Source organism: Mastigoproctus giganteus, chromosome 8 (assembly GCF_048544385.1).
Source record: "Mastigoproctus giganteus isolate SK-2022 chromosome 8, ASM4854438v1, whole genome shotgun sequence".
NCBI classification, from domain to species: domain Eukaryota; kingdom Metazoa; phylum Arthropoda; class Arachnida; order Uropygi; family Thelyphonidae; genus Mastigoproctus; species Mastigoproctus giganteus.
In genome coordinates, this window is record NC_143582.1 from 18,107,699 (window position 1) to 18,134,804 (window position 27,106).

Genomic DNA, 27,106 nt, shown 5'->3' on the forward strand with positions numbered 1-27,106 from the left:
AATAAAATACGGTTCACTATGAATAGCCCTTTCCCTGAAAGCTACGGGACACTAATTACAAAAAGCATCCATCACTGAGGAACCAATTCAGGCAAATCTATTCATGGCCTGCACTCCAGTCATCATCTTGTTTGTGATGTACAAACAAGAATTATTATTATTATTATCATTAGCCATATGGTGCAAGGAAGCCTTATGCTGCATCAGCAAAAAACAATTTGAGTACCCCAAGAGAGAGAGAGAGAGAGAGAGAGAGAGAGAGAGAGAGAGAGAGAGAGAGAGAGAGAGAGAGAGAGAGAGAGAGAGAGAGAGAGAAGTAGAAGGGAATCACCAAAAAAAAGAAGAATGATGATATCCAGGTTAGGACCCTGGGTGTGCCAAGCCCATACTCACCAGATGTGAGCCCCTGGGGTTAAGTCATAAGTAGATGGTTTGTGTGAAAATAAATAGAACCTGAAAACCATAAAACGAAAATGTCAACACTTGAAATAGTGGCTTTTAGTTACAATATGTGCAGCCAGAAATATTGTCCATTTAATTATTTTGAAAATTTCATGTCTTTTGAATTTTAGTGATTTTTTTTCACTGCATACTACCTAAAAACTTCCGTGTACCACACTTTTGTAAACACCCCTTTAGTTGATGTGATTTTATGTGTTGTGTTTATTTGACATAAATAAACACAACACAAATTGTATTGTGTTGTTTATTTATATCAAATAAATAAACAACACAAATTTATGTCAAATAAATAAACACAAAAAATTACAATGTTGTTATTATAACAACACTGTGATTCGCATTTTATAATAACAACATTGTGTAAATTGATAATATGGCCCCTAAGCAGCACAATAAGAGGAAAATTTCAATAAAAATTAAACAAAAAAATGTGGCAAAATTTTAACATCCCAGGTGTTGGAACGAATATTAAAATAAAAATGACTATTAATGGTGGTGGGGGGGATTTTATTACACTGGGGTGAGAGGTCACCCCCCTGGATATTCAACACTGGGGAAGAACCCTGCTGGTGCTAGATTGGGAGAGTAGGGTGAGTTGTTGACCTGCACAATGCCATGTTTTGTCAGAAATGTCTTCATATCAAGAGCAGAAGGGGCTGGAGCATTGTTTTGCAGAAGGAACCACTTGCCTTTCTCTTGACATTGTGACCTTACCTGGGAAATGCACTTCAGTAGTCTTTGAAGCACTTGTATTCAGAATGCAACATTGACTCTCTCCTCTTCAGGTACAAATTCCTAATCAATCACACCATATTTATCAAAAAATGTAATCAGCTTCATCTTGCTCCTGGGACTCCCGTAAAAAAAAAAACATTTTGGGCCTTGGTGTTGATTTTGAAGTTCTGCATGTTGTGACGCTTTGTCTCTGAGTCATACTGAAACACCCAACATTCATCTTCAGTGACAATACAGTCGAGGAATTAAGGACTGCCTTGAAAAGACTGGATGGTCTTTTATGATGACATTCTTTGCTGCTTCTGCTCATCCATGAGGCTGTCTAACAGAAATTTTGAACAGACCTTCCTTTCCCCCTAAATCTTCATGCAGAATTTGACTAATAACAGAAAATGAGCCTGGCACTTCTCTTGCTGCTCTCTCCCATGAACTGTGAGGACAATAGTCACTACTGTAGATCGTATGTATATCAGTTGCCGTTTAGTTTAAGTTTAATTTTATAAATCTTATAGTATGCTATCTTTGTAATGTTTGTTAAAATTTGTTTAATGCCAGTTCTGTCTTATGGAAATTAACAGAGTCCTATATCATTTAATGTCATCTTGTTTTGTTCTTTAATGTTATTTAATACCCCTTATCTGTAAACTCCTGGCCTTTTGGCTGTAAAGAGAAATTGAAACACTATTTAACCTTGTAACTAGTTACGATTAAATGTTGTTGCAATAACGGTATCTCTCTCTCTCTCTCTATCTCTCTTATTCAAATCCAATTTATCAGGTTGACAGATTCTCACCATTTGGATCATTATGAACATCCCCATATCCATCTTTGAACTGCTTATACCATTCAAATGCACTGGTACAACTTAATGTTTCATCACCATAACTAGTTTTTAACATTTCATACAGTTTTGTTGCAGATGAATTTCATACATTTCTGTTGCAACAAAATGAATATCAGATTTTGCTTTATACTGTTTTCACAGTTTAAACCAAAATCTGATATTCATTTGTTGCTCCATTGCAAAATTGTGACACCCAACAATAATGCTACAAATGAAACTGGTTGTTACTTGCAACCTATCAGCCTACTTGCAATCTCTGTACCACCATCTGTTAGAGGATGTTTCAACTACAATATACCAGTTACTTTACTTTTATTTTCAAACTCATGAAACTTAACCTCAGTCTGGGAACTTTATTGCTACTTCTCGTATGTGTCCTATGCGTGTGTGTGTGTGTTTATGAATAGATTTGCATGTTCTGCAGTAACTCCAGAATGTCTTGTGGGGATTAAATGCTCTTCTCTCTCTGAAGCTGAGAAAAAACAATTAGTTGAACCCCTCATCATCAGGCGGCAATAAATCATTTCCTCATTAGAAACCCTAACAGTTTTCTCTTATCAAGTACATTATGTTACTTTTAGGTCCAAGAAGTATAATTAGAAGAAAAAGCCAGAAAACTGCACTTGAGGAGACTGCATTTTATTGCATGATGACAAAGTACTGCACACATACACAGGTCCATTTTAGTTAGACAGTACTCCATGGAATAACGATGTTAGAGCATCACCCTTATTTTACAGATACCAACAAAATGCAAACTGTTGCAATAAAAGTGCTTCCTGGACTGTTTTAAAAAACTTTATGATCATTTACCAAAAAAAAAAAAAAAAAACACATTACTGCTCAAGTGGATATTAATTTGAAGAGAAAAATCATCCTTTGAACTTTGTTTTGAAAGTAATATGTATATCTAAAATTATATTATTACTACTGATTAAAATAAATAAGTTTTTTGAGATTAGAAAAACTATCCTGATGGATAAATGCAACTGTAAAGCAAAAACCTGCAGTGAAACTGTTGTTTCTGCAAAACAGGTGAGATGAAAAAAAGTTGGTTGGAAAAAGAAATGCAATTAGCAAAAAATTTCAGTAGAAATAAACATCCTTTCTTCCTTACCCCATAGCACTCATTTAATGATAAGTTGCTTATTTTTTATGCTATCATACACTAATTACAGCCACAGCCAGCCAAATATGTACTGTATATAAGTACTCATTTGAATATAAAAATAAATACCTTCTTCAATTGACCAGAAATCCTATCCATAGTTTTACTGATGATAGCAAATTGCATTCCACCTTCCAGTTTGAGAAGGCTTGACTTTCACAAACAGTTTCAAATATCCACTTGAATATCTGCTACCAATTCCTTAAATGCTGATCTGCAGGTAATTATCCAGTGGGGCAAAGATAACTTAAGTTGATTTCAATCCTTCTAAAACTCTGTTCTGTCATATCTCGCAAAAAGGATTCTTCTCTCCTATGCTTATCTTCCATGAAACTCTGATTTCTAGGCAAGATCATATATAAGACTTCTAATCTCTCTTGGCTTAAGCACATTACAAATATTGGTTCATCTACATCTTAAAAACTGGGCCTTCTCTTTCGTCATTACTTTTCTTCCAAACAGCTGTTTGCTCTGTACAAATCTGCCCTGCTATGGAATATTGTTCGCACATACGGGGTGATGCCCCCCCCAAACCCTCTCTCAGGCTTCTAAATTACATTCAAAAGAGGGTAGTTAGGTTAACTAATGACTCCTCTCTAACGAAGTCTCTCCATTCTCTGTCTCATAGATGTTCTGTTTCTGCTGCATGCCTTTTCTATAGATACTTCCATGGGCATGGTTCTTCTGAATTGTCTTTTATAATTTCCACGTTCTCTCTTCCAAACCAGTGTAAACAAGTGCCACAACCAGTCAGCATTCTTTTACTGTCCAATACCAAACTCACAGAACCAAATTTTCTTTTTCGTAATTTATTCGTTCAACTTTCGTTTTTGGGAACAGCTTTCATTCATATGTATTTCCTGAAAATTACAATCTACAGAAATTCAATCTAATGTCAACAAAGTATCTTCTTTCTTCTTCTCAACTTTCAACCCATGCATGGTACTAAGCACTGTAGGTTCGAATACATGGAGTTCTCATTAAAAAAAAAAAAAAGACTAATACAGTAGAACATCAGTTATCCGGAATAATTCGAAAGGCCGATCTTTCTTTTTTTTTTTATTAATGGTAGTACAGTAAGCTCTGGTTATAGTGGTGACGTTTGAAAGTTGAATTTTAATTATAAGAGAAAGATCGAGTTTACTACCTGTTTATAACAGATTATAAAAACAGAAAGCCCAATAAACCGAAAACTGCAAATTGTTTTTATTTTTTTAAGGTTGCGTCCCCATAGAATTCTACGTGGCCTTCACAAATGTGCTTTAGAAAAATATCACAGAGACCTGGGTTTTCTCAGAAACCATGAATGAATTTCAGATTAATTTAGCTCCAGATTCGGTACGAATAATATCGGCCCAAAACTGTGCAATTTATGATTTTTCTCAGTTTTTAACAATAAATTGTGAATGAAAAGAAGACGCATAGTTTTAACATTGCAACAAACAGAAATTATTAATAGAATTAGAAAAGGTGAAAAAGATCACCTGGACCTGGAGGAGTTTACATGGAACTTCTGAAATATGGAGGAAGAGGAGTGGCTGTTCTGATACAAAAACTGTTAAATAGTATACTGAGAGGAGAAGAAATACCGAAAGAAATGATAACAGGATATATTACATCAATTTATAAGAAGGGCGATCGGAAAAGCTGTTCAAATTACAGAGGAATATGCATCCTGAACCCGCTGTTAAAGATCCTTGGAAAATGGATCAGGAACCATTTAGAAGCCCAAATCAAGGTATCAGAAGAACAAAGTGGTTTTTCAGCTGGGTGGTCATGTATAGATCATATCTCAACAGTACGACAGATCCTTGAAAATGCCAATCAAAAAGGAAAAAAATCTTTATGATTTTCATTGACTTTGAAAAGGCATATGACAGTGTTCCAAGAAAACTCTTATGGGAAGCACTGAAAGAGGCAAATATTGATAGACAACTGATTAACATTATTAAGTCAATTTACAGGAATAATAGATGCAGAATTAAAGTGGGATCAGCTTTGTCACCTGAATTCCACACTTCAAAAGACTTATTACAAGGTTGTTGCATGTCGCCAACACTTTTCAAAATTTATATTGACATCTGCCTAAGATCCTGGTCAAAAAAAAATGTAATAAAATGGGATTGCTGATTAATAAGAACACATATATTCACAATTTACTTTTTGCAGATGATCAGGTGGTGATAGCACAAGACTTAGAAGATGCAAAGTATGCACGTCACCAATTGTTTGAGGAATATAAACAATGGGGTCTAAGAATAAATTTTAGCAAGACTGAAATGTTGTGTTCAGGGCCAGGACACGTTTCTAAATATTGCAGGTTTTAAAATCAAACAAGTCGATAAATTCAAATATCTGGGATCAATCTTACAAAGTGATGGATCATCCCAAGCAGAGATCAATAAGAGAATTACAGACGGCAGAAAGGCTATTGGCATGTTAAACTCTGTTCTGTAGAGCAAAAATATCCTAAATAAAACAAAGAAACTTATATTTCAAACGATTGTACAAAGTCTTCTATTGCATGGAGTGGAAACCTGGACATTGAATAGGTGAGCGGAAAACAAATTGCTCTCCACAGAAATGAATTTTTGGAGACGCTCAGCAGGAACTTCTAGAAGAGACAGAAAACGGAATGAAGACATAAGGGAAAAAATGGAAGTGAGAAAGACTATTATTGACACCATCAAAGAAAAGCATCTAACATGGTATGGACATGTAAAACGGATGCAAGAAAACAGATATCCAAAGGCTATCCTGGAATGGATACCTCCTGGAAGAAGGAGAAGAGGAAGACCTAGGAGGACAGGGATGGATGGAGTATGGGAGTGCATGACAGCCCGAGGCTTAACCGACCAAGACACCTTGAACTGCACTTTATGGCGGAAAAAAATTCCTGACAAGAAATAACTTGTAGGCTGAGGAAACCCATTGTAAATGGAAACACTCCTCTTAAAGAAGAAGAAAAGGTGAAAATTTAGGAAATCTCTCCAAGTTTAATGTGGGGACTTCAACAATTTACGACATCAAGAAAAATTCCAATGCTATAACAGAATTTGTGTCAATTATGGATAGTGAAGGAGGATCTCGCAGGAAAAAGATGATGTCGAAACCTGAAAATGCCGCTTTAGAGCGTGCACTCACTTTATTTTTTTTGTTTTCTTCAGAGCGAAGTTTAGGTGAACCAGTGTCTGGTCCGATGTTGTATGAAAAAGCATAGGATTTTAATCGAAAATTAAGAGGTAATGAAGATTTTAAGGCAAACAGGTTGGCTGAAAAACTTTAAACTGAGATACGGTATAGTTGACTAGATATTCAAGGCCAGAAACGTTCTGCAGACAAATTGGCAGTGGTGTCCTTTAAAAGTAAGTTCGCTTCAGTTATAGCAAATTATGAGAAAGAAAATGTTTATATTGTTGATGTGATGGGCTTATAATGGAAAGCATTACCAAGAAAATCCCTAGCCACTAAAAGAGAAATGCTTGCACCAAGTGTTAAGATGAAAAAAGAGCGAGTTATATTTGCTATGTGTACAAATGCCACTGGGACACACAGATTGTGTTCGTAATTATTTGGTTTATAATTTTTTTTATTTAATTAATCTTATTTAATTTAATCGTAAGGTAAGATTAAATTTATTTAATCATACCTTACGATTAAATAAATCGATTAAATAAACCTTACCTTAAATTTATATAATCTTACCAGAAAAATTATCTGGAAAATTTTCCGGTGTCCTATGTTTACCCAGAAAATTTAGCTATCCGGAAGAGGTCTAACATCAATTATTCCAGATAACTGACACTCTACTGTACTACTAATTTTTCATTTTTAACACTTGAGGCTTGAAGCTCAACTTTCTAATATTTATAACTTGAATAGGCTTCAAGCTAATTTTATAAATTTTATAATTAGTATTAGTATTAGTAGAGGCATTTGATGCAAGAAAGCAAGCTTATGCAGCTTCAGCCAAAAAAAAAAAAAAAAACCCCACTTCCACTTCACCCCTCTGTTCGTTCAAAATACCTGTCCAGCTCAGCCTTAAACTTATTTAGGCTATCAACCTCCACGACAAGGGATGGAAGTCTGTTCCACCAACCAACCAACCGCTGGCTAAAGGCAAATTTCCGCACTTCTATTCTACATCTGTCTTTCCTCAATTTGAATTTATGCCCTCTCGGGTGATTATTCTGAGCTAGAGGAAGACTCCCATCAGCATTGAGCATGCTCAACCCATTCAAGGCTTTATACACCTCTATCAGATTACCTCGCTCGTGCCTAGTCTCCAGACACTGTAATTTGCAAAACTTAAGCCTTTCTTCGTAAGAGCACCCCTTTGTTCCATTCACTAATCTTGTTGCCCTTCTCTGTACTCGTTCCAGCAGCTCTACATCCTTCTTGAAATGAGGCCTCCAGACCTGTATACAGTATTCTAGGTGTGGCCTGACCATTGCCTTATACAAGGGAATAATCACCTCCTTATCCCTGCTGGAAAAATTCCTGTATATCATTGACAATACTCCATGAGCTACTCTTGCAGCCCGTCTGCACTGCTCAGAGGACTTCATATCCGCCTGCACAACCACCCCCAAGTCCCTTTCATTCTCTACCACTGTCAGTGCAGTACCACAGAGTTGAAACGTTGCTCTGGGGTTGCTGTTTCCCATATGTAGTACTTTACATTTGTCAATGTTAAACTTCATTTGCCACCTCTCAGCCCATCTGCTCAACCTTTCCAGATCCTGTTGCAGCAGCATAGTGTCAGTAGTGTCCTTGACAACCCTGCCAACCTTTGTATCGTCTACAAACTTGGACATTAAGCTTGATATACCATCATCAATATCATTTATAAATACAGAAAACAATAATGGACCCAACACTGAGCCCTGAGGGACTCCACTAATAACATTAGTCCACGATGAGCAGTGTCCATTGATTACCACTCTCTGTCTTCTCCCCCTCAACCACCCCTTTATCCATAGCAGCAATTTGCCTCCAATGTCACACTGCTCCAATTTGTGTAGCAGTCTTCCATGTGCAACAGTATCAAAAGCCTTTCTAAGATCCAAGTATATAATATCAAAGCTCTTCCCTGCATCCAGTTCTTTTGTGACTGCATCATAGTAGCCAATCAAATTGGTCAGGCAAGACTTCGCCTTAACAAAACCATGCTGTGTCCGAGCTATAACTGAAGTCTTGTCTAAATGATCCTGCAGTGCTTCTTTAACCAGTGCCTCCATTAATTTTCCTGGAACAGAAGTTAAGCTCACAGGTCTATAATTACTTGTGTCAGCCTTTGATCCTCCTTTGTGAACTGGGGTCACATTTGCACATTTCCAGTCTATGGGTACCTCCCCTGAGTCCAAGGAAGCTCTCATAATTATGGCTAAGGGTTTGCTTACTTCCTTTGCTGCCTCCTTTAATATAACTGGATAGATCCCATCCACCCCGGGTGCCTTTCTTGTGTTTATCTTCAACAATTTCTCCTCCACTTTACTCCCAGTTATTTCAAGAGTCTGTAGCTTACTGCTAGAGTTGAATACACCTCTGGCATTCCCCTCGCTGAATAACTCCTCATGTGTGAATGTCGATGCAAAATATTCATTTAGTTTGTTAGCTACCTGAGCAGGATCATCAACAGTCGACCCCTCAATATCAAGTGGACCAATCTGATTCATCCCCTTCCTTCTAGAGTTTACATAAGTAAAGAACTCTTTGCTGTTTTTCTTTGCATCCCTTGCCAAGGATTTCTCGTAATCTGCCTTTGCCTGCCTAACCTCCTTTGTAACTTGGTTGCATATCAACTTGTATCTATCAGAGGCTTCTGTGTCATGTGTTAATTTGTAAGTATCCCATGCATTTTTCTTCTCTGCCATATGCCTCATTAGTTCATCTGACATCCATTTTGGCCTAAACCTTGAACAATATTTCTTAGTTGGTATGTAAAGACTAGTAGCTTCCAAGATAAGTTCTTTGAATGCTTCCCATTTTGAATTTGCTGTTGGTAACATCATCAGTTGGTCCCACTGTATAGAATTTAAATACTGTCGCAGTCCATCGTAGTCGCCTTTACGGAAGCAATAACCCTTCCCTTTACCCCTAATGGTAGTTACCTCTTTGAGTAAATCCCACTTCAGCACACTGTGATTACTGCCACCTAGTGGTTCATTTATCTGCAGATTCTTAATGCATGAAGAATCACTGCTGATAATCAGATCAAGAGTATTACTCCCTCTAGTTGCCTCCCGAACATGCTGATGCAGAAAACAATCATCCAATAAATCCACAAAAGCCCTGCTAGTGTGTGAGTGACCAGCACCCAAATTCCAGTCAATATCTGGGAAATTAAAATCTCCCATTATAAGACTCTCTGATTTACTGGCCCACTCTATTTCCCTGTCCAGTTTCTTATTATACTCATCAGAGTCATTAGGCCTATAGCACACTCCTACTCTCAATTTTGATCTCCCAATGCTTATGTCACACCAAACTGACTTAACACTGCACTGTCCAGCGATGTCGACTGGCTTCACTTCCTTGGTTTTTATGTGTTTCTTAACTAATAGCATAACCCCTCCCCCCTTACTATCCTGTCTATCCTTTCTGTAGACGTTGTACTCCCCAAATTCCAGTTCTGCATCCCTTATATCTGTGTGACACCACGTCTCTGATATCCCAACAATATCTGCCTTTGATGTTTTGAGCAATACCTCAAATTCATCAAATTTGTTTACTAAACTCCTAGCATTGGTGTACACAGAAGTATACCTGCACCTGTTTCTATTCTTAGCTACCCTAACACAACCCATGTGTTTACTTGTACTGCAATGGCTCCCAGCAGTCTCTGAAATATCAAGCATCTTGTTTTTTAGGCTTCTGCTCATTCTAATATAAGCAGTGCAAGAATCTCTTTCACCTCTGCCAGTGGCTACTGTCAGTCTATTGGTCTTTGTCTTCCCCCAAGCTAGCAGTTTTCCGACCCTCCTAACACTGCCTCGATAGCATCAGCAAATATTCTTGCACCCTTTCTATTTAAGTGTATCCCATCCCTGTAGAAGCAATCTCTCCTGTTAACAAGTAAAGTCCAGGCTGAAAAAAATTCTACCCCTTGAGCCTTGCACAATCTTTCCAGGGCCGAATTGATCGACAAGGCTCTCATCATATACTCCCTCCTATCATGTCTGGGCAGAATTGCAGACACTTTCAAATTCAACCCTAATTCTCGGCTTTTGTTCAACAGTGACCTGTACTTGTTAAGTAATTCTGCCGGTCTTTGAATTTGAATAGATTTCAAGCTAATATTCTCTAACCTAACTGGACAAATTAGTGCAATTCCATTGTATTAGTACATAGTGAACCACCAAAGTAGGTGAAATGGCATTATTTTTGTTATATCTCATATTGCGAAAACCATCAAAACAAGTTGCCCCGATATTTCACTACCTCAAATAAGCAACGCTTCACTAGGGAGAAGACTAATGGTATTTATTCTTGGCAGATACTACCACCCAGACAGCATCATTTCAGGCTTATTATGTATATGTGTATGGGATAATTCTTTTATTCACACCTGTGTCCCTATTAGACCTAGAAAAGCAAAGGAGTAGAAGAAAGTGATAGTAGGAAAATTAAAGGGACAGTAACTCCTCAAACTCACACTCACTCAACTCATACTTTCCTTGAATAGGCAACAGTTCCTCAGTAGGGAAGATTGTTGTTACTTATTCTTGGTAACTCCGGGAAACATCAGGCTTCCCCTGATGGCTGTTTCAAGGCTCATTGGCCACGCTTCAATGGGCAGGTATGTACCCTGGTTTTACAATAAGTGATAACCTACCTGCCTACCGAAGAGAGGCCAATAAGCCTTGAAATGGTGATGTCTGGTTGTTGATATGGAGGTTTGATGATGCATAAGCTACTTTGGCTATAATGCCAGTGATGTCTGGGTGGTGGTGGTATTGGCTGAGAAGCCGAGAATAATTAGTCTTCCTCACTGGTGAAACATTGCTTATTTGATGTAGTGAAATATCACGGCAACTCATTATGAAGGTTTTCACAATATGAGATATAACAAAAATGATGCCATTTCACCTACTTCGGCACTTCACTACATACTAATATGATGCAATTGCACTAACTTGTCCATTTAGTGAACCTTTACGTAGTTTCAGGCTTTAGCTCAAAAAATTGTCTTAGTCTATGCCAGGGGTGGGCAACCTTTGTAAATGCCGGGGAAAATAAAATGTCTGAAGTATACGTGGGCCAAATTTTTTTTTTGTTTTCCACGATTCTTAGGATTATTTTTAGTATTATTAAAATGCTGTATAATGAAAAAATTGTCATAAACAGTTTTATGTTATTTATTGTAATATTTATATATACACATACGTATAATTAATTTTATTAATAAGAAAAATGAAATACAAATTCAAGATAAAAATAATTATAGCAACAAAAACTTCAATATTTTATTTTTATAATATTTAATAAGAGATTTGATGTTTATTTTTTATCAGTGAATCAATATCTGGATTGATATATATTTGTTGTGGCAATGCACCACAGAATATTTTCAAAATTTTCATCAGAAATTCCATCAATTCAAAAAATATATATAATAATAAATATATTTTAAAAATGACTGTGGACTTGATTACTCACGTTTGCAGGCTGGAGTTGGTTCGCGGGCCGGAGGTCGCCCACCCCTGGTCTATACTATTGCCCACCATCTGGTATCGCCCATATTGTGGAGTTGTGAAGTACACGTGGGCCACCCAGTGAAGAGCGGCCAATAAGCCTCGAAACGGTGCCAGCTGGGGGAACTTTATGCTGCCCAAGTTATCAAGAATAGATGACAACAGTCTTCACTAATGGGGAAGCATTGCCTATTTGAGGGATTTATGAGTGAAGAGTAACTGCCTCTTTAGCATTAGCATTAGTAGAGGCATTTGATGCAAGAAAGCAAGCTTATGCAGCATCAGCCAAAAAAAAAAAAAAAAAAAAAAAACCCCGCTTCCACTTCACCCCTCTGTTCGTTCAAAATACCTGTCCAGCTGAGCCTTAAACTTATTTAGGCTATCAACCTCCACTACAAGGGATGGAAGTCTGTTCCACCAACCAATCACCCGCTGGCTAAAGGCAAATTTCCGCACGTCTATCCTACATCTGTCTTTCCTCAATTTGAATTTATGCCCTCTCAGGTGATTATTCTGAGCTAGAGGAAGAATCCCATCAGCATTGAGCATGCTCAAACCATTCAAGGCTTTATACACCTCTATCAGATCACCTCGCTGGTGCCTAGTCTCCAGACACTGTAATTTGCAAAACTTAAGCCTTTCTTCGTTCCTACTATCACTTTCCTCTACCTTTTTGCTCTCCTAAGTTTAATAGGGACAGAGATATGGATAACACGGTTTTTATTCCATACCCTTTTGCAAACAGTGCTGTCTGGGTGAGTTTGTTGCTGCCTGAGTTACCGAGAATAGATAACAATTGTCTTCTCTAATGGGGCAGTATTGCCTATTTGAGGAGTTTGAGTTGAGTGAGTGTAAGTGATTTAAAGTTTGAGGAGCTACTGCCCCTATCATTTTTCAATGACATTTCTTCTTCTTCCTCTCCTACTATCACTCTCCTTTACTTTTTTGCTTATCTAAGTCTAATAGGGAGAAGTGAATAATACAGTTATTATCCCAAACATATTCAATATGTCTTGAAACAGTAATGTCTGGGGGAGTTACCAGAATAGGTATCATCAACAGTCATCCCTACTGGGGAAGAATTGCCTATTCAAGGAATTTATAAGTTGTGTGAGTTTGAGGAGTTACTGCCCCCTTTCATTTTTTGACGGCATTTCTTCTTCTTTCTCTCCTGCTGTCACTTTCCTCTACTTTTGATGTGAAAACAGCTATGGCGACACTAGATTAAAATCGATTGGTAACGAAATTTTCTTATGGTAATGGAAATGATGCAATTGATTGTTAATGAAATTTTTTACGGAAATGATGCAATCGACGTCACTTCCTATTAGGTGGCTGTTAGATTTTAAATGATGCAAATGATGTCACTTCCTAAATGGCGTTAATGATGTTAACTCAGTCACTAATATTGATTCAGTAGAGTAAGTAGTTGAATCAGTAGAGTAAGTTCATACTAAGATATGGAAATGACGTTACTTCCTAAATGATGACAACTAAGTCACTAACGTTGATTCGGCAGAGTAGGCAGCGGGTAGTAATATGCAAGAATAAAATGCAGACTTTAATAAAATCTGCTTCTCAAGATTTTATTCCATGTCAACCTTCTAAGTAGCAAAAATAAGTAAGTTTCGATCAAACCATTCAAAAATTTAAACGGTTTACTCTAGTGCCACTACAGTTTTCACATAAAATAAAACATCTTTCATGCATACAGGGTATACACACTGCTTCGATTGCATCATCCAGAAAGAAACAAAATCATATTTTACTTTTTTAAGTCTAATAGAGACAAGTGGATAATAGAGTTATTATCCCACACATATATTCAATAAGCCTTGAAATGGTGCCATATAGGTGATGGTATCTGCTGAGAATATCTGCTGCATTGCTTATTCAAGGTAGTGCAATATCAGGGCACTCATAGATGTTATATCTCATAATGTGAAGGTTTTCACAATATGAGATATAAGAAACACGATGCCATTTCACCTACTTCAACTACTACTCACTACATACTAATATGATGCAATTGCACTAACTTATCCGTTTGGTGAATCTTTCCATAGTGTGAGGCTTTAATCCAAAAAAAAGTCTCTAACTTAACATAACTTTTCAAATTACCTTCAGGGTGCTACAGTATACAAACATATTGTTGATTTTCAATTTGTACTTTTGTTACTCATAGATGTTATTTTTTATCTCTAAAATAAAATCAGGAAATAGTATTTCAGAATTTTCAACAGTTTTTTAAGAATTATATCTTGTCTTTAAGTATAATATTGTGACTAAAGTGTCTTAATATTGTGACCAAATAATATTGTGACCAAACTGTCTAATATTTAACCAAAGTGCCTTGCCTTTTTGAAGTTTTTTTCATTAATCTGTGCTATCATTTTTACTTTTGTGTTTTCATTTAGGGAAACCCTTGATAAATTCAGCATAAATGTGAAAGTTCTGGGTGAGCTATCACTCCTTCCACTTAAAATACAGAAACGTGCTGCAGAATTGATGTTATACACCAAATCTTATAATGGGTTAGTTCATTATTTCTCTATTACAGAAGACATTGTATAGAATTATTTACCAAAAAACGATAATGAAGTATAGTAATAATAGTTGTTTATATGAAAATATGTCTAGTGTATTACTGCTTAATGCAAGGTAGCTCAATGATGATAGAACTCCATTCTTAACATTGGCCTGAGTCTGTAAGTGAGGTAAACTGTCTGTATCACAGCATCTGTAAAAAAAAAAAAAAAAAAAAAAAAGTACTTTAGTAATTTACAAAAGTCACTTTCTTAATTTCTGAAACAATACAAATGTAAATAAGAACGAAATTTTAAACCTGCATCTAACCCTGAATCTGTTGTACTGGATTGATGAGACCCAAAAATAGTTCAGCAATTTGTGCTCTTTCTCTACCCACCCACACATCTGACACTCCTAATAACTGCTTTTGAAAATGTTTTCTTTGATTTCTTCACTGAAAATTCCAAAAATCTCTCTTAATTATCACACATTTAGGAAAAATTCCAGAATTAAGTTAAACCTAATTATACGTACATATGGAGTGGCAACTGTCACATACAATTTTTAACAGTGGGCTGGCATTATCGACACATGCTTTCCTCCAATCAGTAATACCCTCTGGTTTCATGACATTGCAGTGTCATCTGGAATCAAACTGTTGACATATGCTTGTTTCACATAGCAGGTATTCCTTTTATTAACAGGCTGATGTCCAATTGTGCACATTCTTGAAGTGTGCAGGTTTTTCGATTAGCATTTTGCTCACTGAAAAGTCCAAAGGGAGTTTTAATTTAAAAAATTAATTAAAAATATATAATTTTAATTAAAAAAAATTATTTTTCACAGTTGCATTCAGAAAAAGATTGAAAATAAAGGTGGCATCAAAAAAAAGTGAACAATTTAAAATTATTTTTTGCTGATTTTTCAATTGACATGCATGAGGTTGAAGTGACCCCACATGCATAGAGGAAGAACAATCTTTCACACTACAAGTGATTGGTTAAATGGGTTCTCAACCAGGATTTTCAAATTGGAATGCAATACACCCAGATAATCATAACCAAGCTGAATAGGTATTTTGTATCTACATTCACATATGACGAATTCTTTAGGGAGGGGAATGCTAGAAGTTTTTATTTTATTTTATTTACTTCACCTGGTAGTGTTGAAAGTGCCAGATTAATGCATGGGCTAGCAGGGCTCTTGCCTTGGGCACCATTCTTTAAGGGGCACCAAATTTTACAAATCATGAAAAAAATAGATACGTGTTGCCCTCGTATAACACGGTGGTTTGGTTCCTACAAAATCTCATGTAATGTGAAACCGTGTTATATGGGACTCAGAACCAGTACAAAAAGGGGGGGTTACGTTTCAAACTCTAACAAAAATACGCCATTTTTTTATAACTATCGGAAAATTAATTTTTATAGTAGTAATAACTTACTATTTTAACTTTATTTTTATAATAGTAGTATAATATAACTGAAAAAACGTCTTTTACATCAAACTGTGATACTTATATGTCAGATAATGTATGTTCATTTAATTTTCTTCCTCTTCATCACTGCTAAGCCCAATCTCTTCTGCAGCATCTAGATTTCGTGTACCTTCTGCCACAGAGAAGTAAGTTACTACTCTGTGCCTTCTTCTCTCTTTAAAAGTCACGAACTTCACTCTTCGAAGTCACAATTATTTTTTATGGTCTCAAGCAAGCACAAGTTCAATAGCACAACCTAACCTAGGGATCTCAAAACAAAATACTGTGGACCACCACTTTAAATGATATGTGAAATCAGAAGAATATTTTCCAGTTAGCAAAATAAAAATAACTTTACGCTTACATACATAGCTTAATTAATACATACTGTAATATGTACATACTAATTGATATTTTTGTTCACTGACTTTTTTTTTTTTGTTGTAAAATTTAAAACAGTAAAAATGATAAGCAATTAATAACAAAGAACATGGCAAGCACAAGTTGCAACAAACATGATACGGAGTAATGAGTTTCTGAAAATTTATTTACGTTTTTTATATGATTGAATATTTCGTGGAAGGGGAACCACATTTCACAGAATTCCAGCTATCGGTTCTTTTGCAAATACAAGAAGATCGAGTTTACTACCCATTTATAATTGATTACACTAACAGAAAAGACCAATAAACTGGAAAGTGCAAATTGCTTTTATTGTTTTATGGTAGTAACCTCCAGAAATGTGCTTTAGAAAAATACCTTGAAGGTGATAACGACTAGTGAATCAACAGTAGGGATTCACAAAAAGGAATGGAAACGTTGAAAATTACATTTTACATAATAACAGAGTTTTCCCAGCACAAAATCTCAAAAATACCATGTTATGCAAGATTTTCTGCAATTCTCAAACCTGTTAGAGCGAAACCTTGTTGTAGAAATACTGTGTTGTGTGAGGATTGTCGCAATTTATCAATCGTGTTAGAACGAAATCGTATTGTAGAATTACCGTGTTATACTGGAGTTGCCTGTATATCATTAGTAAAGGGGTGTCAAAAAATATTTCTGCCCGGGATGTTGAAATACCTTGGTCCAGCCCTGAGTGCCAAAGTACATGTGCACCAATTCTAAAAACTTTAGATGTGTTTCAATCCATAACAAACAATCAACAAACAGAACAAAATAAAGTTTGTATAATACAAATGAAGTTTAACATTGACAAATGTAAAGTACTACATATGGGAAACAGTAACCCCAGAGCAACATATCAACTCTGCGGTACTACATTGACAGTGGTGGAGAATGAAAAGGACCTGGGGGTAATTGTGCAGGCAGATATGAAGTTCTCTGAGCAGTGCAGATGAGCTGCAAGAGTAGCTCATGGTGTCTTGTCAATGATATACAGGAATTTTTCTAGCAGGGATAAGGAGGTGATTATTCCCTTGTATAAGGCAATGGTTAGGCCACATCTTGAGTACCGTATACAGGTCTGGAGGCCTCATTTCAAGAAGGATGTAGAGCTGCTGGTACGGGTACAGAGAAGGGCAACAAGATTAGTGAATGGAACAAAGGGTTGCTCTTACGAAGAAAGGCTTAAGTTTTGCAAATTACAGAGTCTGGAGACTAGGCACCGGTGAGGTGATCTGATAGAGGTGTATAAGGCTTTGAATGTTTTGAGCATGCTCAATGCCAATGGGATTCTTCATCTTGCTCAGAATAATCACCTCAGAGGGCATAAATTCAAATTGAGGAAGGACGGATGTCGGATAGATGTGCGGAAATTTGCCTTTGGCCAGCGGGTGGTTGGTTGGTGGAACCGACTTCCATCACTTGTTGTTGAAGTTGATAGCCTAAACAAATTTAAAGCTCAACTGGACAGGTATTTCGAACGAACGGAGGGGTGAAATGGGAGTGGTGTGTGTGTGTTTTTTTTTTTTTTTTTGGCTGAGGCTGAATAAGCTTGCTTTCTTGCATCATATGCCTCTACTAATGCTAATGCTAATATAAACAGACCATATAAATTAATTATAAAATGAAACATCAGACTTAAATTCAAAACTTTAAATAATTAAACCTTAAAATTGATCATATATCCAAAGTGAAGCATTAATAACATTAACTTCAAATTTACTGAATAGTACCTTGTATTATCCAGTGCTTCAGTAATCATCTCTATATCTCATAGAAGTGCTTCCACCATGGATCTCTTTCATTCTTCTTTTAAAAACCTTATCAGTAAAATCACAAAACAATCTAAAACATATCTAATCAGAAAAGAGACCAGACAGAGTTTCCAAGTCTAGATTAAAAGCCTCGTGCTAAAGGTGGTGATGTAGGCAGTGTAATATGGACAGTGGAGCATTACATGGAGACTGGTCTCCACTGCTCTACAAAAACACAAGAATGCCATAAGTTTATCAAACTCTAACAGGGAGTTGAATTATTTTGTGATAACTGATAAGAAAGTAAAAAAGATATCGTTGAAGTTAAACATAAAAAAGGCACCTGTCATGGATGGAATATATCCTTTATATTAAGGGAGGTTGTAAAGGGGGGGGGGGAGGTAAGCAAACCCTTAGCCATAATTATGAGAGAATCTTTAGATTCAGGAGAGGTCCCTATGGATGTGAAAATATATCCCCAGATCTCAAAGGGGTTTCAAAAGGTGACATGAATAATGACAGGCCTGTTAGCATAACTTCTATTCAAAGGAATGTATTAGAGTCTCTGATTAAAGAGTCTCTAATAATATTCTAATAAGTAATACAGGACCATCTTGACAGGAATGCAATTACAGGGTTCACTGCATGGATTTGTTATGAGGTGATCTTGTCTGATCTGATCAATTTTATTGGATACTATGATGCAGTAACAAAGGAACTGGATGCAAAAAATAATAATTTTGATATAATATAAACTTGGATTTCAGGAAAGCTTTTGATACTGCTGTACAAATTGGAGCAGTGAGGCATTAAGGGAAAGTTACTTCTGTGAATAAAAGAATGATTGAGTGAGAGAAGACAGAGAGTGGTTATCAATGGACACTGCTCTCAGTGTACTAATGTTATTAGTAGTCCCACAAGTTTAGGTGCTTGGCCCAATGTGGTTTTCTGTATTTATTTAATGTTATTGTTGAGGATATATCATGCTTAATCTAAGATGGCAGGGTGGTTAATGACAATAATGAAGATATACTGCTGCTGCAACAAGATCTAAAAAATTAGGCTGAGAAATGGCAATTGATGTTTAATGTTGACAAATGCAAGCTACTGCTTATGGGAAGCAGTAATTCAGAGTAACATATCAACTGTGCAATATTACACTTAGGGTAGTTGAAAATGAAAAGGATCTTGGGGTAATTGTGTAGTTTGATATGAAGTTCTCTGAGCACTGCTGACAGGACAGCTCATGGCATTCTGTCAATGATATACAGGAATTTTGCTAGCAGGGATAAGCAGGTGATTAGGAGTCGTATCAGGCCACATCTTGAGTCCTGCATACAGGTCTGGAAGCCTCATTTTAGGAAATATGTAGAGCTGTTGGAACAAGTACAGAGAAGTGCAACAAGACTGGCAAGGAGAAAGGAGATTGGTGAGAGTTTTGAAACAGCAAAGGGTTGCTCTTACTAAGAAAGGCTTCAGTTCTGTAAATTGCAGCGTCTTCAGACTAGGCACTTGCAAAATGATCTGACTGAGGTTGTTTAAGGCTTTGAATCACTTGAGCAAACACAATGCTGATGGGATTCTTCCTCCTGCTCAGATATGTACATATGGGGGCATAAATTTAAATTGCAGAAGGATGGTTACAGAATAGGAGTTTGCTTCAACCAATGGGTGCTCATTGCTGGAACAAGCTTTCTATTGTTGTTGAAGTGGATAGTCTAAATAAATTCATGGAAGGACTAGACAAACTATTGGACGATCCAAAAATTGCAAAAATTGCAAATTCTGAAAATTGCTTTCTTGCATCATTTATCATTATTTATACTAATACTAATCCTGATTAGATTTCCTTTACTGTAGTCAGAAAGTTTCCGAGGGCTGTGCACTAGTCTCATGAAATTCATGCAGTTTCACCCATTACAGAAGATTTTTAAAATATAATCATAATACAAAAATCAGAATGTCAAATTTTATACTGTTCATTTCTGTAATGACTATGAAAATGATGCCAAATAAATTGATGCCAACCAGTTTAGTACTGATATTAATTATAGCCCAACGACTGCTTCTTAATGCATATTACTAATCTTAAATTTTGTCCTCTTTTGACTTATTTACTAAAAATATTACTGTGTCTAGCAGGTAGGTATTAAACAGAGATAAATTAGTTTTTAATGCTCAAGCTTGTGTAAACAATAAGATATAAAAATGTGAAGAGTTCAATTAGTGTATAAAACAATTCTTTTGTATTTGTCAGTATATCTCTAATTGAGGGTTAAGGTACTAGACACTTGCCACAAAGTTAATAGTACAATATTTATTAATATCATATCAGTTTTTATTTTTCACATCACAAGTTGCAGTTTATATTTGCAGCTTTTCATTACACTGCTCTGCTGCTTATCTTAAGTTTAATTTGCATTGTATATCAATGTATATTCATATACTTCAGGTCAGTAAAAAGAAAACTGGAATTATGGCTCAAATTTTAACTAGTGGAAGAATGAAGTTTCAGCTTGATTGAACTCTGTCTCTCATTATAAGAGAAATCATCTCGAGTTTATTCTCTCTTATATTGGTTGACTTCAAGTGACAGGTTACACACACCAGTTGCAGTTCTTCTAATAACACTTTGTTGAGAAGTCATTATTGTGAAAAGATGGGGGAAGAACTATAAATGGGAAATGATCTCAGCAGAGAAACAGAAAAGAGGGTCCCTAAGCATGATTTTTAAAAGAGCTATTTTACTTTGAAGGTTATTTCCATTAAGAGATAACTACAAATTATTACACTCATTCCACGATTATTACATTTGTTAATAGCATCGTCTTCTAGAACTTCTGCCAGTTTATTGGACACATGCACCACTCCCATGTGATCAGGATTTCTAAGAAAGTAAAAGAAGCAAGATGATATCATAAGGGGCGACTGATTCCTGTTATTTGTTATTGTTATTTGGTTTTTAGGAGCATTAGCAACTAAGGCCATATTGCTCCGAGATATGCAGTGGTCATTCCCTGACCTTTCCGCATCCTCCGTATTTGGTAGTGACGGGCCTCGAACCCCGGTCTAATCAAGAAGCGTGTACTACGCACTGCTGCTCCTTCCCACCTGGCTACGGAGGCGCCACTGATTCCTGATTGAACAATCAAGGTTCAATTGCTCCCCAAGAAGCCAGTAATCCTAGCCTGTCCTTCTAAAGAGCAGTTCCTCATGTAATCATTTGATACATTGATTTTAATCTCCCAATAAATCAGTGTATATACTTACAAGAGAGAGAACTGATGTTTAAATGTTAGGGTGGGTTACTGAGTTTTTCTGAATGACCAGTGTTGGGTAAACCATTCTCTTATGATGTATGCTCCCTTTTGTTACTTTTCTGGCCATTACGGTTAGCTGAAATGAGTCATGCATATGACTAAGGAACTGGAAAAATCATAATTTGTAATCATTTTTTAAAAGAAAAGGGAGATTTCCTGAGAAAAGTAATAGTATATACAGCCACTCGCCAATTAATGTAAGGATTGCATTCCGTGGAACTCTACATAAATCTGAATTTACGTAAGTTGGAATTTCCCCCATGCTTGTGCAGTACTCACAACTGTGCTTGCTGAATTGATTGAATCAAAAAAGAAATGTTCACAAACATGTAAATAGAATTATTAATTGTAGTTACTGTATTCAATTCTTTATCTCATGCGCAGGAAAAATTACAAAAGTATACAATTTAAAAATATTTCAAAATTATAAAATTACAAAAAAAGAGATGAGACAGGCATAATGTTTACCTCTCGACCATCGTTTCCAGAATCGACGTCTTCAGCTGATAAGTACGCCGCTACGGAGGTTGAGGGCTGGGGAGATTTAGAAGGGGTCGGCCGCTCAACCTTACGAAAGAACATTAATGGATGACTGGATGGTGGCTTTTTTCTTTTCATCGTAGATTTCATTGTAGCAAGCAAGCATATCATTCACCCCTCTGTTAACTTTTAAGAATCGTTTGCTGTCAGGATCCATCTTCTCAAACCTTGACATTGCCGATGCAATTTCACAAAATGCCATTGTCATCTCTCTGGTGATGAAGCGTCTTGGCTCCTCATTTGGTTCATCTCAAGTTTCATTAGCATTTTCTTCTTTCACTATTGCTGCCTGTAAGTCAATAAGTTCTTCGTTAGATAATTCCTTCTGTTCTTCCTCTGTTAACTCCTCCATGTCTTTGGCAACAACCTTCAACTGAAGTAGCTCTGCAACCTTTACAACCTTATCTGCAACCCCTTCATATGATTCATCTTTTTCAAACCCTTCCAAGCCTTTTATGTACTGTGGGTATATTTTCTTCCATGCGCCATTTAAACAATTTTTAGTAATTTCCGCCTGGGCCTTATTAATGTTTAAGATGGCATGGTAAATATTGATTTCCAAAACTTTCTTAACGTAAAATTTTTTTCACCATCTTCTGCAGACAATGCTTGAGCAAATGTTGTGCATAAATAGTAGGCTTTTAAATTCGAAATAACACCCTGATCCATAGGTTGGTTGAGTGAAGTGGTGTTTGGCAGTAGAAATATGACTCTCAACATTCGATTTGAAATCATCTAGATGCATAGGATGTCCAGAAGCATTATCTAATAGAAGGAAAATTGTGAAAGGAAAGTCGTTGTCTTTACAATATTTTTCAATGAAAAATATTGTAAATATTGGAATGAAGCAGCATTTAAACCAATCCTCAAAACAGAGATACTGTTATCCATGCTCTCTGGTTCGATCGGAAATGCACAGGTATGGTGGCTTTATTGATGCCCTTAAATGCACAAGGATTTCCAGAATAGTACACAAGTAGTAGTTTTAATCTGTAATCTCCCACGGCATTAGACCCAAGCAAGAGTGTGGCATTATCTTTTGAAACCTTGAAACCTGGCATTGTCTTTTCCTCTTTGGCAATGTATGTTCGATCCAACATTTTTTTCCAGTACAGAGCACTCTCATCAACATTAAAAATTTGCTGCATTGAATCATCATCAATAATTCTGCATCAATAATTTTTTCCAACACATCACAAAATTTCTCTGCAGCTGCAGAATTGGCACTGGGGACTTTAACGTTGTGGAAACCAGCGCAATGCTTGAACCTATTAAACCACCCATTGCTTGCCGTACTTATCCTTAATATCTTCATAAATATTTCTTGCCTTTTGCTTGAATGGTCATTAGCTTCTGAATTTGATTTTCCATTCATATTATTAATAGCTGTTCTATTTTCGATATAGCATCTGAACGCTGTTTTGTGATCTTAAGTGCGTTGATCCTTTGTCATGTTCTTTTATACGTGCATTGTTAAAATAGTATTCACTGTTGAAGCAGTGAGACCTAATTGCCTTGCAATAGATGATAAACTTTGTCCTGCTTCGAACTTCTTAATCATTTTCATCTTCATTTCTAAATCAATTTTGCTTCGTTTCCTAGCACTGCCAACACTTACACTTTCCGTTGGTCATTTTCCCTTCATCATTGTAATATGTAAATAGGGATGAAGAGAATTTTCTGAAAATTTGTTTTTTATATGAATGAAGATTTCAGTGAAGGGGAACTCAATTCACCATAATAGCGTAACATAAAAACCCACAGCATTCCGGTTATCAGTATTATCGCAAATGCAATAAGATAGCGTCTACTACCCGTTTAGAATAGATTGCACTAACAGAAAAGCCCAATAAACCAGAAAGTGCAAATTGTTTTTATTGTTTTTTGGTCGTGACCTCCAGAAACGTGCTTTAGAAAAATATCCCAAAGTCGTTCAAAATTGATTCTTATAACCAGAACATATGATAATGATGAAAGTGTAGTACAATTTCCATTATAAATATGACCTTTTAGAGAGATAAATAGCTTAATAATATAGCAAAATTTTCAACTTCCAAGGACTTAGAACAAATTACAAAAAAAAAAAAAAAAAAACAATATGCTACTGGGTTCACATTACGATATTGTTAAAATACCTCCATTTATCCTTACAGATGCAAAATATGTTTCCATATTTTTTTTCAGTTTGCACCGGCAGGCAAAAATTTACGTAAAGTCGAATTTGTGTAAGTCGAGTATTACGTAAGTCGGCGAGTTCCTGTACTAGTTATAGAATAGTACTAATATGTGACCATGGTTACCAACTTATGTAAGAACAAATAGGAAAAATTAGGTGGGAGCAAAAAAACCTATGACATGTTTATTTACATGCATTTTTAAACATGTTCAGAATTGCTTTTGAGTACTCCTCTAATTCTCATTGTGAGAACATTAGCATTAGTAGTGGCATATGATACAAGAAAGCAAGCTTATACAGCATCTCGAAAAATAGTCAAAAAAACTCTCCCATTCACTTATTTATTTGATTCAAAAGTTTGTCCAGTTCTTCCTTGAATTTATTTAAACTATCAACTTCTACAACGACAGATGGAAGTTTGTTCCAGCACTGCCCTGACTGTAGTACCGCACGGTTGATACATTATTATTATTATTAGCTATATGATGCAAGGAAGCCTGAGGCTTATGCTACACCATCCAAAAAAAAAAAAATTCCTGAGTTACCCTTAGAGAGAGAGAGAGATAAAAGTGGAAGGGAATCACCAAGAAAGAGAAGAATGATGATATCCAGCTCAGGACACTGGGTGTGCCAAGCACATACTCGCCAGATGTAGGCCTCAGGGGTTACTGCTACCCATATGTAGTACTTTGCATTTGTCAATATTAAATTTGAGTTTTCACTTCTCAGCCCATCTACTGAACTTTTCTAGATACTGTTGTAACCACAAACCATTGTTACTCTCATTAACAACCTTACCAACCTGTGTATCATGTTAAAATGGGTGAGATGAATTAGTGATCAAATATTTGATCAAAGATGGCATACTTGGTGTTTCATTTCATGAGAGGATTTAAAATGTTTATGATCAATTTCCTCATGAATATTCCAAGAACAGAATTAAAACTAGGTAATTTAAACTTCCAATTATACAAAGTTTACCATTACTTGAAAAACTTGTTGATGCTATAATTGCAGATACATCCAACAGAAATGAGCAATATCCCAGCAGTAAAACTGATTTAACTATTATGTTTAGATTCAGAGCACTGTTAGATTTATGTTTAAGTAAGTTATTATTTGAGGTCTCACTGCCCAGAGCGGGCCTTGCTGTTATGTAATTACTATAATTACATACGCTGGGGCCTTCTCATGCTTTTTCTTAGTCCCTTATTGTGTCTAAATTTGGTTTAGTCAGAGTGTATAAACTCTGTTTAAGTTGAATTTTGGATTTGATGGCCATGTATATGGCATTAACATATCATGTTTCAGATGAAATTAATTCTGATTCATTAATTATTATTAAATTAGTCCAAAATCTTTTAGACAAAAAAATTATAATTTGGATGGAACAGGATTATTTTATTACTCATCAATTTTTGTTGTTCTTTACATTTGTGTTTCTTTTAGGATTCACGTGAATATATGTATTGCCTATACCTCTAGAGATGAAATGTGTAGTGCAGTAAGAAATATGGCAGAAGGTGTTCAGTGTGGTCTTCTACGTCAAAGGTAAAAACAATATTTTTGAATATTTTGCATACTTTTTAGATCCATTTAATATATATACAGAAATGAATAATTCATTTTATGCTTTCAAATATATTTTCCTATTTAAAAAATTATGCAATAGTCACTAATTTAACAATGAAGTAATATTATTAAATTGACTTTTAGAAATAAGAATTTAAAAAGGTTTGTTAAGATATAATTAATTATATGAATCTAATGGTCTCACAGTCAGTTACAAACCATGTTAGCACTGTTGGCTGTTATGTACAGCAATTGCAATGAAAAATACAAAAATAACAGTAAGTAGGAAAGCAAAATGGAAATTATAATTACAACAAATTTAAAAGAAGGTTAATAATAAAAAAAGTTGAAAAAAATTGTTTGTATTATGAATTTTCACTAATGTATCATGTCTGCAAACTGCATGCATTTTGTGGTGATTTGCATTTTACTAGTTGGCCTGACATGGCTGAGTGGTCAATCTTCAGTACAGTAATACATGCATTTTATTTGACTGTGGTTTTAATCCACATAACCACAAAATATAGTTAATGGTGTTAAATGCTTAAATTTTAAATTTACATTTAATTAAATTAAACTTAAGTTTTAAATTTGTGACCTAATGTGGTCATGTTGGATTATTAACAGAACTTTTTTTTGTTGTTGTTGGATATATCTAAAGAAATAATATAACCTTTTCTCTTTATGATGCACTCACCTGTGTAAACTGCATAGAACTGCTTGAATGATTATTTCAGTGCACATTATGAATATTTAAATGAAATAATGAACTAAAAATGACTAAGGATAAACTTGAAAATAAAAAATAACCCCAAAACAAATTAAGTGCCTCTCAATGTTCTAGATCATATTTCATTTTTTGAATTCTGCTTGGAATGTACTAATGCTTGTTCTTTTTCCAGTACATTTCAATGGTTATTAATTTATTTCTTCATTATTTTTTTTAATAATAATTGAAAATTTTGCAAATGTTTTTTTGGTCACTAAAATACTCAGTTATAATAAAAAAAGTTTCTTAAGATTATGCTTAAATTTTCAGAAAAATGTTGGTAACATAAAATAGAATAGAATATAAAAAAAATTATAATATGAAACAATAGATATTTTTTGAAAATTTTTGTGTACATGTTATGTTTTGTGGTCATAGGCAATTGTATAGCAGTTTAGCTAACAGGAGGCAAAATTATGTAAGTAAACAAGTTAAATACACAATTACAGAAACCTTATAAATAATATATACCTATATATATTTTTTTGTTGTACACTGAAATCACATTGAAATAGGACCACATTGCTATTTGTATTATCAAGTTGGACTCCATGAGCTCATAGAACAGGTTGTACCTGTCACAGAATCAATGTTACAAACTATTCAAACTAACTACCCATTGGACATCTTTCCCCAGATATTCAATAGAAGCTCAAGTC

At 35.5% G+C, this 27,106-nt stretch overlaps 1 protein-coding gene across 1 annotated transcript in view; it reads left to right on the forward strand.

The window, feature by feature from the left end:
- LOC150081305 (dehydrodolichyl diphosphate synthase complex subunit DHDDS-like) overlaps positions 1 to 27,106 on the forward strand; it is a 66,763-nt gene that overhangs the window by 30,386 nt on the left and 9,271 nt on the right. Inside the window, exons 3-4 of the mRNA XM_090379103.1 lie at positions 14,323 to 14,439; positions 25,556 to 25,657. Coding sequence (XP_090235229.1) covers positions 14,323 to 14,439; positions 25,556 to 25,657 — 219 coding nt within the window. The remainder of the gene's footprint in view (positions 1 to 14,322; positions 14,440 to 25,555; positions 25,658 to 27,106) is intronic.